Source organism: Rutidosis leptorrhynchoides, chromosome 8 (assembly GCF_046630445.1).
Source record: "Rutidosis leptorrhynchoides isolate AG116_Rl617_1_P2 chromosome 8, CSIRO_AGI_Rlap_v1, whole genome shotgun sequence".
Taxonomy (NCBI): domain Eukaryota; kingdom Viridiplantae; phylum Streptophyta; class Magnoliopsida; order Asterales; family Asteraceae; genus Rutidosis; species Rutidosis leptorrhynchoides.
Genome location: NC_092340.1, coordinates 270,268,236 through 270,282,244, shown reverse-complemented (window position 1 = coordinate 270,282,244; position 14,009 = coordinate 270,268,236). Strand labels below are relative to the sequence as shown.

General features: G+C 32.6%; 1 protein-coding gene across 1 annotated transcript; it reads left to right on the top strand.

Annotated features, from left to right (window-relative positions):
• The first annotated feature begins 1,709 nt into the window (after nt 1-1,709).
• Nucleotides 1,710-9,706, top strand: LOC139861487 (biotin carboxylase 1, chloroplastic). Its single transcript, XM_071849881.1, has 17 exons — nt 1,710-1,860; nt 2,022-2,093; nt 2,750-3,075; nt 4,057-4,198; nt 4,837-4,935; nt 5,158-5,214; nt 6,226-6,297; nt 6,642-6,731; nt 6,988-7,047; nt 7,690-7,875; nt 7,984-8,076; nt 8,160-8,241; nt 8,619-8,725; nt 8,948-9,023; nt 9,127-9,173; nt 9,258-9,320; nt 9,450-9,706. The coding sequence occupies exons 2-17, from the start codon at nt 2,040-2,042 to the stop codon at nt 9,504-9,506; spliced, it is 1,611 nt and encodes a 536-aa protein (XP_071705982.1). The 5' UTR covers nt 1,710-1,860; nt 2,022-2,039; the 3' UTR covers nt 9,507-9,706.
• Nucleotides 9,707-14,009: the final 4,303 nt, after the last annotated feature.

Below are 14,009 nucleotides of genomic sequence, written 5' to 3'. Positions count from 1 at the left end.
TCAATATTGAGATTTAATATTGCAGGAAGTACGTAGACGCAGCGGAGATGATAAACACTAGATTGACCTCACGAGCATACCCATGAACCATACCCATCACCTCCATAGCTATAACCCATAATTTCCTTAGCTACGACTCATTCAAAAAAACTATTTTGAAATCATTCGGACAGCACTCCATCGTAATATTTTATGTATACTAATAATATCTTGAAATAATACAGAGCAAATATATATATATATATATATATATATATATATATATATATATATATATATATATATATATATATATATGTAAATCGATTGAGAGAGTTTAGAGAAATATATTTTCAAGTTTCTATGAAATAATGAAACCTATTGAATTCTATTTATAATAGATTTTTGAATTATTAAAGTGAATTATTAAAGTATGAATTATTAAAGTGAATTATTAAAGTATGAATTATTAAAGTGAATTATTAAAGTATGAATTATTAAAGTGAATTATTAAAGTATGAATTATTAAAGTGAATTATTAAAGTATGAATTATTAAAGTGAATTATTAAAGTATGAATTATTAAAGTGAATTATTAAAGTATGGATTATTAAAGTAAATTATTAAAGTATGAATTATTAAAGTGAATTATTAAAGTTAAAGTAAAATAAAAGTAAAGTAAAGGTAAAGTTAAAGTATAGTAAAAGTATAAAAACTATGTATGTATAATACGCGTATAAATATATATAATATTAATTAAAATAGTTATATATATTTAATGAAATAAAATATAAATATCGTTATATTTATTATACTGGTTAAGTAATGAGTTGTCAAAAGTGATTCTAGATATTTATAAAAGTTATATACGTTTTAATAATAAAGTTCTTTTTAAACTGAAAACGTCTTTGTAAATTTGAAAATAGATTAATAGAATATTATGGAAACCAATTCTCCACTAACTTTTGTCTAACTTTCGTAAATGACACTTTTTGTTTTTATTTATAAATAGCTTTACAAATTATTCCGAATATCGTTAAGAGGAATAGATTTTCTCAAATCATAGTGGACCTCTCAACAGAGACTTGTAATCATAATTCAATGTTTCTGATAATTCAATCATTTAATATATATTTTTTAATTTCGTCGATAATCATATTGAAACAAATACGTTCATATAAAGCATTATACGTTTAAATACTTTGTTGACATTTTCAATTTATAATATATACACATAGACATACATATTCATATATGTTCATTTATTGGTTCGTGAATCATTGAAATTTGGTCGAGGTTTAAATGAATGTATAAACATAGTTTAAAATCCTTGAGATTTAACTTAACAAACATTGCTTATCGTGTCAGAATAATATAAAGATAAAGTTTAAATTTAGTCGAAAATTTCCGGGTCGTCACAAATAGCCTGAAGAGAAATTCCTTTTACCTTACACCTTTAATAAATTATTAATAAGGAATATTCATTTGAATCTATAAATTACTTTGAGATCCAATGTCACACAAATTAATGAATGGTTATGACCCTGACCTTCCATAGTGGAGGTCATGGGTTCGATTCCAGGCATCTACAGTTATCCACTCATGGCTAGAGGTTCGCCTGGGATTAGTCAAGTTGACCGTTTGGATACCCAATTTAAAAAAAAAAAATTATTAATTAAATAAAAATAAATTAAATTAAAAAAGAAAAAAGAAAAAACTCCTATTTTGGGCGGAGAATTCAACTTGATACCATCATAGATTTCATCGACTACCTCTAACTCCATTGTTACTTGTACTACTCACTCTTCATTCATTGTTCTTACACATTTTTTCGCTAAACTGCTCCGCCTAATTTCCTTCAAATTCTGTTTTCCTAACAATCGTAAGTTCACATTCTTTCAATTACTTCATTTTTGTTCCTAATTTTAAGCGGATCTTATAACTTCACTCTACTGTATATACTAGATTCCTCCTTTTATCTCAAATTAATTCATATATATTTACCTGACATATAAAATTGATACTGTGTATTGTGTTCTGCAGCAATTGATATAAGAACATATGGATTCCGCCGCTATGACATTTTGCAGTAGTAAACCTATCACATCTCCTCCGGTATGTGTATGATTAGTTATGAATTTATATGCAGGATTGTTACTTCAATATGTGATGTGGTATCATTTCATGAGCTTAATTAGGTTGTGATTTATTCGTGTATTTATAGGCTATAGGCTATAGATTATAGATACAGATGCAATTGGATGTGTTACTTTCTGTGTATATACTTGTGTTTCTATTTCATTTGAGTATAAGTAATCTGTTTATGATTGGTTTTATAGATTTAGAAAGTAATTAGTGTTTGTGGAAATGGCTAAATAATTATGTTTTGAATAACAATTATTTAATTTAGTTATATTTGATGGCTGCAAGATCTGACTATTTTACGAAAACTGTCGATTTGTGGTTGATTTCCTCTATACGTGGTATGGGAAGTAACATAAGTGATGTAACATTACTTGATAAGCTGAATTTTTATATAAAAATGACTCGTTTCACTTGGGACGAAGACGAACTAAAAGCCAAATAGATCATTTAATTTGGATAAAATCAAATTTATCATTAGATGTTTGTAGATTATGATGTGAAAAGATCCTCGTAGAGTGACTGTGTTTGTCTTCGTATTGTGTACACGAACTGTATCTTTATATGAATTTTTATTGGTAAGAACATATTTCTGATTAAAACCTTTAACACGTGATGTTTAATGCTAGGGTTTATTCATTGGACGGACTAGTGGAATTAAGAGCTCCCAGTGTACCTTTTTGGCGGGAAATAAGGTGAGCTTTCCTAGGCAAAGAGCTCAGGCTTCTAAGAAGGCTTGCAGAGCAGGAAAACGTGCAGGGGCACTTGATGTTAGTTGCCGTGCAGAAAAAATTCTGGTGGCAAACAGAGGAGAGATTGCAGTGCGAGTGATTCGAACTGCTCATGAGCTAGGGATCCCCTGTGTGGCAGTCTACTCTACTATCGATAAGGATGCTCTTCATGTAAAGTTGGCTGATGAATCAGTTTGCATAGGGGAAGCTCCTAGCAGTCAATCGTAAGTTGATTGTAATAAGTTTCAATTCGTTTCAGCTTACTTTTGATTGTCATATCAATCATAATACTGTTAGTATAGTATAATATGCCATATCCATCTTTCACTTCTATGTTGAAAGAAAAAGGAAAGTGGGAAGTCTGATTTCTGTCTAGCCTTATGTGACATGGATGAGTGAGATAGTTACTCATTCGTAAGACAACAGTGAGACTCTAGTGATTATTTATTATCAGAAATTTTTATGTTTCTAAAACATTAGCAATTACACTTTAACTGTGCGTTTGGATTGAGGGTTTAAGGTTAATTTAATGTGAACATGAATGACAGACTACAGGAAGTTTGGTCTAGAATACTCATCTGTATCATTCATTGCGGACCCTATAAACTCCCGTTTCTTGTCGAAAATTATAGTGACCTCCTAATGCCTAAACTAAAATTGGTTTTAAAGTAACGATACTCGTTTTCATTCCAATTCCAATTCTAACCTAGTATTAAACACTAAACCTGTATCCATAATGAGCCTTAACCGAAAGCCCAATACCACCTTAGTTTCAACCATGACTCCATGAGTAAAAGTTGCAAAAATCTATTCTTTACAGGTCTTTAGAATTAGACATACATTAGAATGATTACTGACCAGTGGCTGTATACAACTTGAATTATTCTCATATAAAGTTGTTACCTGGTGAAAAGTGTCTGAACAAATAAGATATCTTAGGATCCTTTGAATTATAGTAAATGTTGGTCTATCTTATAGGAGTAATATACATTCTACCAACATTGCATCTTCTTGCTCTCTGTGAGCCTTTAATTTTCTTCGTTGTAATAATCATCTGCACAATGCTATATATGCACCGCCAAGTGCAATTGTGAAAGAATTTTTATGAGAATTCTGTTTTTTCTGATCTTAAATTGAAACTAAGCAGCTTCTGAGAACAATTAATGATGATCTCTCCCTGAGTTGGGTTTTTTTTTTTTCACCAGGTATTTGCTGATACCCAATGTCCTTTCTGCTGCTATCAGTCGTGGATGTACAATGTTGCATCCTGGTTATGGTTTCCTTGCTGAGAATGCTGTTTTTGTTGAGATGTGCAGAGAGCATGGAATCAACTTCATTGGCCCAAATGTAAGCAATTTATTATTGTTCACACAAACAGAAGGTGCATCATGCAGTTTATATATATGATGTTAAACAAGTGTTCTTTTACTCAATACATGTTTTGAAGATACAAAATTGTATGGAACATTGTATGTTTTACTTTGGGAACCAGTACAGATTCCCCCCAACTAAACCAAATCACATTCTTCTTCTAATGCATTACGATTCCATAACTGTAATCTGTCCTGAGTTGCCAATCTGCCCTGATAGCTAACCATAATACAATGTCCATTCTGCTCTAATCATAATACAATGCTCTGAATAGCTAATCATAGTACAATGCTCTGAATAGTTTACAATAACACAAAGTATTTGAACTAGCCTCAAATAATACTGCCTTTAAGTTTGACCAGATTGACCCTCAACCCAGAGTGACTCTTTCTGAACTGTTTCTTTCACAGCTGATTGATCATGAAAACTTCATTCCTCAGTTTTCAAGACTTAATTCCGAAGCCACCTTGACCCTGTAGCTTACAAACAACCTTCTAAGCTACTTTCACCTTACCTTTAATGAAGTTTAATTAACCGCATTTATTATGGTTCGTCTATATGTCAAATATTTTCGTCTTGCAGTGTATGTAGGTTGTTTAATGATCTCTTTGCAGCCTGACAGTATTCGCGTAATGGGAGACAAAGCAACTGCCCGTGAAACCATGAAGAACGCTGGTGTTCCAACTGTACCAGGAAGTGACGGTCTTTTATCGGTAAGTTAATCTTTTAATATATTTTGTAGGACTAAAGGATACATGGATAGCTTACAAAATCTATTTTTCTTTTCTCTTTTTATTTTTTTCTATAAAAATAAAAAAATGAAAACTAATCAAAAAGACTTCGAATCGAATCACTGAATATATCAAAATTTTTTAGTAATAACTAAGGCCTTTACAAAACAGTCTTTTAAGTGACATACTTCATTTTCGTAACAGAGCACTGAAGAAGGAATCAAGCTCGCTGACGAGTTTGGCTTTCCTGTGATGATCAAGGTGGGCTGTATTATTTATTTATTTATTTATTTATTATTTTTTTTAAAGCATATGCACATATATGTCATTGGCTTAAGGAATTAGACGTGTTGCAATATGATATATCATTTCTACTATGTTGTCATGTATGTTGCAAGTTGGATTATTTCTTAGATTATGGCTTTGTTACGTTGCCATATATTGCTATTCCTCTTCTCAACTATCTGATAATCGAAGTTTCAGTGTGTTTTATTTTCATAGATCATGGTTCATGCTTAAGAGCATCATATTGAACTGGAAAAGCAAGTTTTATTGAATTGTTATGTATCACATATGTCTTTCGATCTTTAGGTCCCTATCTGTTTTATGCCTTATGGCTGTCAACGGGTTGCGTCTTCAGCTTTTTATCTATTTAGATGAACCAGCAATTTGAAAGAAAAAAAATGACCTGTACTATATAAATAGTCCTACATATCAACCCATTTAAGCAGACCTGTACCTGTATTGTTCCATGATATATCCGGGACAGATCTATAAATATTTTTCCAACCTCCCTCAGTTGTTGATTAACTTTCCACATATATTCAAAACGACTAGTCAGTTTGCAGGTGACTTTGGGTTTTTTATGGTCCTCGACCCTCAGTTGTGGTATAAATTTAGCAAAATTGTACCATAGAGGCACTGACCAGAGATGTATGTTTTACTTTAACTATACATATTTGGTTGTAAAACTGCATGTGCCATAATAGAAGTGAATATGGTATCATATAGAACTTGTAACATATCTAGGAGATATAATTTCTTCAAAGAAGGGACATTTTGTTTTACAAATATGCTCTAAAATCTGATTCTATGCTTCAATGACTTGTCTTAGCCGAAGTTGTCATCGTACGGAAAATAACTGGGTTGATCTTGGTTATGATCCATGAGCTTATACTAATCACTTAAAAGTATCTCTTATTGTGTTAATGGATACAACTTATTTTGATAGAAAGCTGACCATTATTAATAATGTTATTATTATGCCTGAAGGCTACAGCCGGTGGTGGAGGTCGTGGAATGCGTCTTGCAAAAGAACGTGGTGAGTTTGTGAAGTTGTTGCAGGTATTATTCACATCTTGCTATTGATGTAACTTGGACATTGGCTTTAAACATTTATGCTATCTTATCCTGTTTATCTTTTTTATATATTATATGTTGTTCTCATAATATCCCCTTATCACTTCTTTCGAGACTTCTTTATATTATATACATCATACAAAATTACAAATGTACTTTAGTGAATCTATATCGTTAGCTTTTCTACTCATTTTATTCTTGGTTTCTTGTTCAAACCACTTGACAAAGAAAATTGGACAATCGTCACGTAGTTTTGAAACAATTTTCATATTCAGAATGCTCTTTTTTCTAGTTATGCTTCTCAAGAATTTTGAACTTTGTCATTACAGCAAGCTCAGAGTGAGGCTGCAGCTGCGTTCGGAAACGATGGTGTATATTTGGAGAAGTGCATTATAAATCCAAGGCATATTGAGTTCCAGGTAATTGCTTACTGTCATAGAAGTCGATTCCGTCGTTATCTAAAATAATAAAAGAATAGCTGGTGTGAAATGTTGAAGAGGGGCTAACATGTGAATATTTTTTCGGTATTGTGTTTATTACATTTTCTTTCAGTCTTCTTTATTGTTGGCATACACTTTTTATACCTAGCTTTACCATAAACAAAAAAGTTACTTGTGTGTTTGCTTACCGTTTTGTTGATGACTAATACATGCTATGTGCTGCATGCGTGTTCAGGTTCTTGCAGACAAATATGGAAATGTTGTGCATTTTGGGGAGCGTGACTGCAGTATTCAGGTACCTATGGTTTAATATTCTTAAGATTTTATAGACATACATTTTATAGACATAAATAGGACTAGAGTATGTCTTTTGAGTTTCTGTTTGTTTTCAATTCTCATGCAAGGTTGTAGAAGTCACGAGTCGGGGCGAGTAAGGTCGATTCGGGGACGAGTCGAGCGTTGACCAACATTGACTTTCGTAATAAATAAATTAAAACACATAGTATTACACATAAATGTATCAAACATAAAACATAAATATTTCTATGAAACAAAATCTAATATTTTAAAAATTACATTTTTTGTACCTAACTTTGACTTTGACCGATTCAGCTGACTTTTACCCTACTTTTTAGTGTTGACCGCCTTTAAACGTTTTTTGGGCGAGTCGGGGCGGGCTAGTCTCCAAACCGACGCATCGGCCAACTTTTTCAACAGTGTTCGGATGTTTTCTTGCATGATCTACTAGTAAATCCTCAACTCTAACTATAAGCTGAACAGATATTCTACATATAGAATGATCTTAAGCAGTCAAATTAACCTGTAGCTTTTCAGAGTAGACAAGATTATAAAAAAAAAAAAACTATTATCCCGAGTGATAGAATCTAAATCATTTTTTATTTAGTTAAATTATAACTGATTGAGTACGCTTGTGCAGAGACGAAACCAGAAATTGCTTGAAGAAGCCCCGTCACCAGCATTAACCCCAGAGCTGCGAAAAGCCATGGGTGATGCAGCCGTTGCTGCAGCCGCATCAATCGGCTACATCGGTGTTGGAACCATTGAGTTTCTTTTGGACGAAAGAGGCGATTTCTACTTCATGGAAATGAACACTAGAATCCAGGTTGGTTCAATAATCTGCATAAATAAATATATATTTCTAGAAGTAAATGATTGTGTTGTGCCTTTTGTTGTAAATGTTATGAACTTTTTCTTTATTTACAAAAAATAGGTAGAGCATCCAGTTACCGAAATGATATCTTCGGTTGACTTGATAGAGGAGCAGATCCGGGTAGCTATGGGTGAAAAACTTCGTTACACGCAGGTACTGAATTACTTGCATTAAACTCCTAGGTATTAATATTTAATATGCTTGTTTATATAAATTTGTCGCAATTCCTTTCACAGGATGAAATTGTGCTTAGAGGACACTCAATTGAGTGTCGTATTAACGCGGAAGACGCTTTCAAAAACTTCAGACCTGGACCAGGTATGTTATCACTGGTTGATATCATTGTCTGTAAACCATGGTTTTACCCGAGGTGGAAATTTTGAACATTTACTTGTGAACAGGTCGAGTTGTGTTATTTCTTATGTGTCTTAGAGGTAAAGAAAAGTTAGCTTATAGGAAAAGGTCTAATGAAATTACACCAAAGTTTATTTTAATGCCCAAGACCTTTTTTATTCTTTATCCAAAAAAAAAGCCCAAGACCGAAAAATCAAGCTAATGTTAAAGAGTAATTAAAAGTGACTTTAAAATATGTCATACTTACATGTATGATTGCTCTATTTGTTCTTTGCTGCATACGATTGATTTTGAATTAGTTAATAGACGAGCTCTTGATTCCTTCTTTGCTTAAATATCAGGGAGAATAACATCTTATTTGCCATCTGGAGGTCCTTTCGTGAGAATGGATAGCCACGTGTATACTGATTATGTTGTACCACCGAGTTATGATTCTCTACTTGGAAAGGTTTGTAACATTTTCCGAGTTGGTTAAATTTTCAAAGTCAGTTAAACAATCATCATAATTCATACATGTGACAATGAATTAAAAAAGTAGCTTTTTGATCAAATATTGGCAGAGTATTATGTTTGTTTACTATAGTTACAACTTAGTGGTTAAAAATACAAGTGATTGTAAAAGGTTAGGTGTTTTGTCCATTTTTACCGAACTTGTTGGTTATTGTTATAGCTTATCGTATGGGCTCCGACTAGAGAAAAGGCAATTGAGCGCATGAAAAGGGCTCTTGATGATACTATTATCACAGGTAAATTAGTACCAACACTTTGAATTTGAATACTACTCTATATCTTTTATTTTTTTGGTGTTTGTTTTAAAAAATCTGGTTTTATTGTTTTTGTTTATTTCAGGGGTTCCAACGACAATCGAGTACCACAAACTAATCCTTGAAATCGAAGTATGCAGCTTTTTATTATATTCTTTCTCTTCTCTTCCAAAGTATTTTATTTTTTCATGCATTTAACTTTTCTTTTGGCTTCAGGACTTCAAAAACGGAAAAGTAGATACCGCTTTCATTCCAAAGCACGAAGAGGAATTAGCCGAGGTAGATACCTGAAATTCTTGCATATACGTGTTATATCATATATATATATATAATAAATAAACCGAATAAATAAACCGAATACCCTTAGCAATGAATAGATTACTGATCTGTTTATGATTATGCTCGCAGCCACAGAAACTGATTACAGCAAATGGTGCTAAAGATGTTGTGAACGCTATAGCTTAAAGAGTTGGTTTTGTATCCAAAATTGTTGTGTTTTGTTTCTTAGTCCAAATGGCTAAAGATACCTTTTAAGCTATGGGATACATTTGATTTTTTTGAGACCGAATTAATGAGAGTTCTGTTGATAATCTATCAAATTAAACTAATCGGATCTACCTTCTGTATCAATTTAGTTGGTAAATGAGTAACAACATTTTATATAATTGTGCACCCAGGTTCAGTGGCTTTCTTTTTTCTTTTTTTAAAAAAAAATGACCCTGTTGGGCAAATGGTGGCAAATGACAGTGTAAAAGGTTAATACGAGAAAAGAAAGACTATTAAAACACGTGTCAAATACTTCAATGTAAACAGGATTATACACTTCTTTGGTTGTATTGTATCCACCGGTGAGAGATGCGGTGTTATCAGAATTGGTGAATGGTGATTTGTGATGGTAAATGTATCAATCAAAACTGGTAGAGGGGGAGATTTATAACTAATAGTGTATAACTAGAAAAACACAGCCCGCGTAATGCGGCGGAGCCTTTAGGGTTGCATATTCATATCTAACGTAACGTTATGCATTTACAGCATTTAAAACTCGTTGCTACGGTATGTTTGGAAGCACGTGGTTAGTACCTAGTATGCCTAATGTATTGCGCGTTTTTTACGCCAGAAAAATCGCGTAACAAAGGGAACAGAAATATCGATACAAGATGGTTAGTTTGAGTTGTTTGTTATACGTGTATGTACATGTATAAAAAGTGGCCTGAAATATTTAACGTTTTTTAAAAGTAGTCCGTTTCGCGCATAGCTAGTTGCGTTGTGTTCGTAAAATTAGTTCGAGTTGAACGGTGAAGTCGAAAAATGTAACTCGAAGCGAGTGAAAAGATACGACCCGTTAAAAATTTGGGTGAAATGTTTTTTTTTTTTTTAAGTTTGTTAATTAGTTTTTGGGTTTACATTTTACCCCCCTTTGTTGGGGGTCGTAATTGTACATAGAGGGTAAGTTTGGGGGTGATTTTATAAATTTTTTTGAAATGTTGTTTTGGCCTTGAGGAGACGACGAAAATTTAGTCCTCATTTAGTATATAAGGTAATTTGTTGGGGGTCGTAATTGTACATAGAGGGTAAGTTTGTGGGTGATTTTATAAATGTTTGTGGTAATTTGTTGGGGGTCGTAATTGTACATAGAGGGTAAGTTTGTGGGTGATTTTATAAATTTTTTTGAAATGTTGTTTTGGCCTTGAGGAGACGACGAAAATTTAGTCCTCATTTAGTATATAAGGTAATTTGTTGGGGGTCGTAATTGTACATAGAGGGTAAGTTTGTGGGTGATTTTATAAATGTTTGTGGTAATTTGTTGGGGGTCGTAATTGTACATAGAGGGTAAGTTTGTGGGTGATTTTATAATTTTTTGTGAAATGTTGTTTTGGCGTTGATGAGACGACCCAAATCTAGTCCTCATTTAGTATATAAGATAATGTCTTAGTGAATAAATAAGATGGAAATCGTATATTTCATTTTTCTTGTTTACATATCGTACCAAGTAATTAGTGTATATGCACCAAGGTTGCAAAATGCGTGAAACGGGGTTGAGATGGTCGAGTCCTAAAAAGGTCGAGACGTTCGAGACGGGGACGAGGCGTGGGTCTATACGGACGTTGACCAAAGTTGACTTTTAAATATATACGTATATAAATGCATATATGTATACATATTTTTAAGCTAAAAACTTTAATTGATTAATTTATAACCATAATTGCTATAATCGTTAATTTAATACAAAAAATTCAAACTAAAATACGATATATTTCACCGATTTTACCGATTTTCTGGCTTTTATGAATTTTGACCGACTTTGACCCGATGTTTTCAACTTTGACCCGAATTTGAGTTGGGTATCTTTTGGCACTCATAAGTGTAGTGCGTGAGTAAACCGCCTAGTGTTTCTTTAAATCTTTGCTTAATATCATGGCACTCAATATGCGTTTTCTTCTGCGGTAAGAGATTTTGGAATTGCAAAAGAAACTTTTCGCGAAGATCAATGAAGCCAACGATGCTTCACGCATTCAAGTTATGAAACCATTCCCGCGCAAGTTGTAGCGACCCGACCAAATCATGTTTGACGGCGCCGTCTACGTAGGTGAAAGGACCCGTCCTAATCCACCTGGACGAAGTCATCAACATTTGGTCCCATTACGATGATCGGCTCCAAGTAATGTCCTTATATTGAGCAAATGCACAGCGGAAGACTTAATTCGTACCTGAGAATAAACATGCTTTAAAGTGTCAACCAAAAGGTTGGTGAGTTCATAGGTTTATCATAACAATCATTTCAATATGTTAATAGACCACAAGATTTCATAATCATAAACATAATACACTCGCAAGTGTATGTAAAGGATTCTAAGTGGTTGAGCACTTGGTAACCATACTTAACATTTAATCAACGTCGCATATTCCCTTTATTATGAAATCTCACTACACCGTACCAAGTGTAGTCACCAAAACGAAGTACTGTGCAACCGTTGAATACTGGTCGTCCAGTCCGGTTGGGGTTGTCAGGCCAGATAGATCTATCAACAGGATTCACGTTTACAATACCCCATGTAAATAGTAGTTACCAAGCTACAGGGAAATATACCAGTGGTACAACTCAACGTAGAATATATTTTTAAGTACTTGTATCTATTTTGTAAACATTTATAAAAGCAGCGCATGTATTCTCAGCCCAAAAATATATATTGCAAAAGCAATTAAAAAGGGAGCAAATGAAACTCACTTTTGCCTTGAAGGTATTTAATTCGACTTGGTCTCCGATAGATATCACGAACCTAACCATATATATAATATATCAACATATTTTCTTTTTAATTAATCGTTACATATATATATACTTTTAATACTTTTAATATTTTTCTTAGTCCGTAGTTAGCAGTCCGATGTTAGTGGTCCACAATTAGTTGCTTAAATAAAATAAATAAAGACCCCATCGTATTCGTATTGATCAGAATTAATCTCGACCCATGGTACCATGTTGTCAAATGACGTGTTGCGTACATAAAGTACCGTGTTGTCAAATGACGTGTTGCGTACAATCATGAGGTCTTATGATTAATCTTCTCGTGTTGTTTACGGGTGGTCCTGTAATATATAAAATCAAATCATAAGTAATTATATATAAAATATCATATTAATTATAAAAGATATGATTAATTTACTTTTTCTCCAAATATTTTCGTAGCTAAACTAGCTTCGGATACCCAATCTTGTTTTAGTCGTAGTTTCTTCATTACAACTCCGTTTTTGTTGGTTCAACTTGCCACTTCCTTGGATCGAGTCAAATTTTAAGAATATGAACTGAAAATACCTTAGTTTTTATTCGAAATCATAGGTTATAGGTCAAACTTTGGTGAAACTTATGAAAGTGATCATTTTCCATCATAAAAACAATATTTAATGATCATTTTTCTAAAAATACTTACACTTTGAGTTAAACCATGAAATTTTTATGTGTTAACATATTCATAAGAAATATCATTTTTCCAGAACATGAACTTCCAATTCAAAGTTCAAGATGGTTTTTAATTATCCAACTCAAAACAGGCCCCGGTTGCACTCCAACGACGTAGATTCAGTTTTTAAGATGTTCTTTGTAAAACTAAGTTATATCTTGTTAGGTTAGCATATCATTATGATATATTACAGGTCTTGAAGTGTTTTAAAAGTCAAGTTAGAAGGATCTATTTAGTTTACGAACAAGTTTGAAATCATTCAAACTATGTTCTTGTTGTTAAAATTTTATCCCACAAAATAAGATAGCTATATGAATATGAATTGAATAAGATTATGAACAAGGTTACTACTTCAAGTTACTTGGACAAAGTTACTGAAAAAGATAAGAAATAATCTTGGAATCAAAGAGTGGTGGAGTTAGATCAAAAGGTTGGAAGTAAACTTCTTCAAATGGGTGGTTATTTTGATATGTTCTTGAAAGAGTTTTCTTATGGTGTTTAAGGCTTGTAATTGAGGCTAAATGATGGGGAAAATGCTTGGAGATGATCAAGTATGAAGTTAGGAGTATTTTGAGAGAGAAATGAGGGTGTAGGTATGAGAAAATGGAGTGAAGAAATGGTGTTCATTTATAAAAACGTTTTTAGTTTATAAAGAAAGAAAAGGATTCCTAATTTTGTTTTCTTACTAATAATTCATACTACTTGACAAATTCTAGTTACCTCATATCTAGGGCAGTAATAATGTTGATTAGGATGTTGATTTTATGTGTATATACCAATAGTAAATACGTATAGAAGCTGGGTATGATACGGGTACATATACCCTAGATATACGTATAGAAATCTTGAGGAAACGGAACGAGAATTCAAATATAGCTATCTTTTGTGAATATACTTATATTGTTTTATGTATTTAAGTCCTTAAAAAGTGATTAAATACATTATATATACGATACATGTATAAGCATTATAGATTATAAGTATATATATCAAAGAATGTTACGTATAG

Coding starts and splice junctions, on each gene's coding strand:
- LOC139861487 (XM_071849881.1), top strand. CDS start 2,040: ATGGATTCCGCCGCTATGACATTTTGCAGTAGTAAACCTATCACATCT. Junction 4,199..4,836: donor TCAACTTCATTGGCCCAAAT/GTAAGCAATTTA, acceptor ATCTCTTTGCAG/CCTGACAGTATTCGCGTAAT. Junction 9,321..9,449: donor ACGAAGAGGAATTAGCCGAG/GTAGATACCTGA, acceptor TTATGCTCGCAG/CCACAGAAACTGATTACAGC.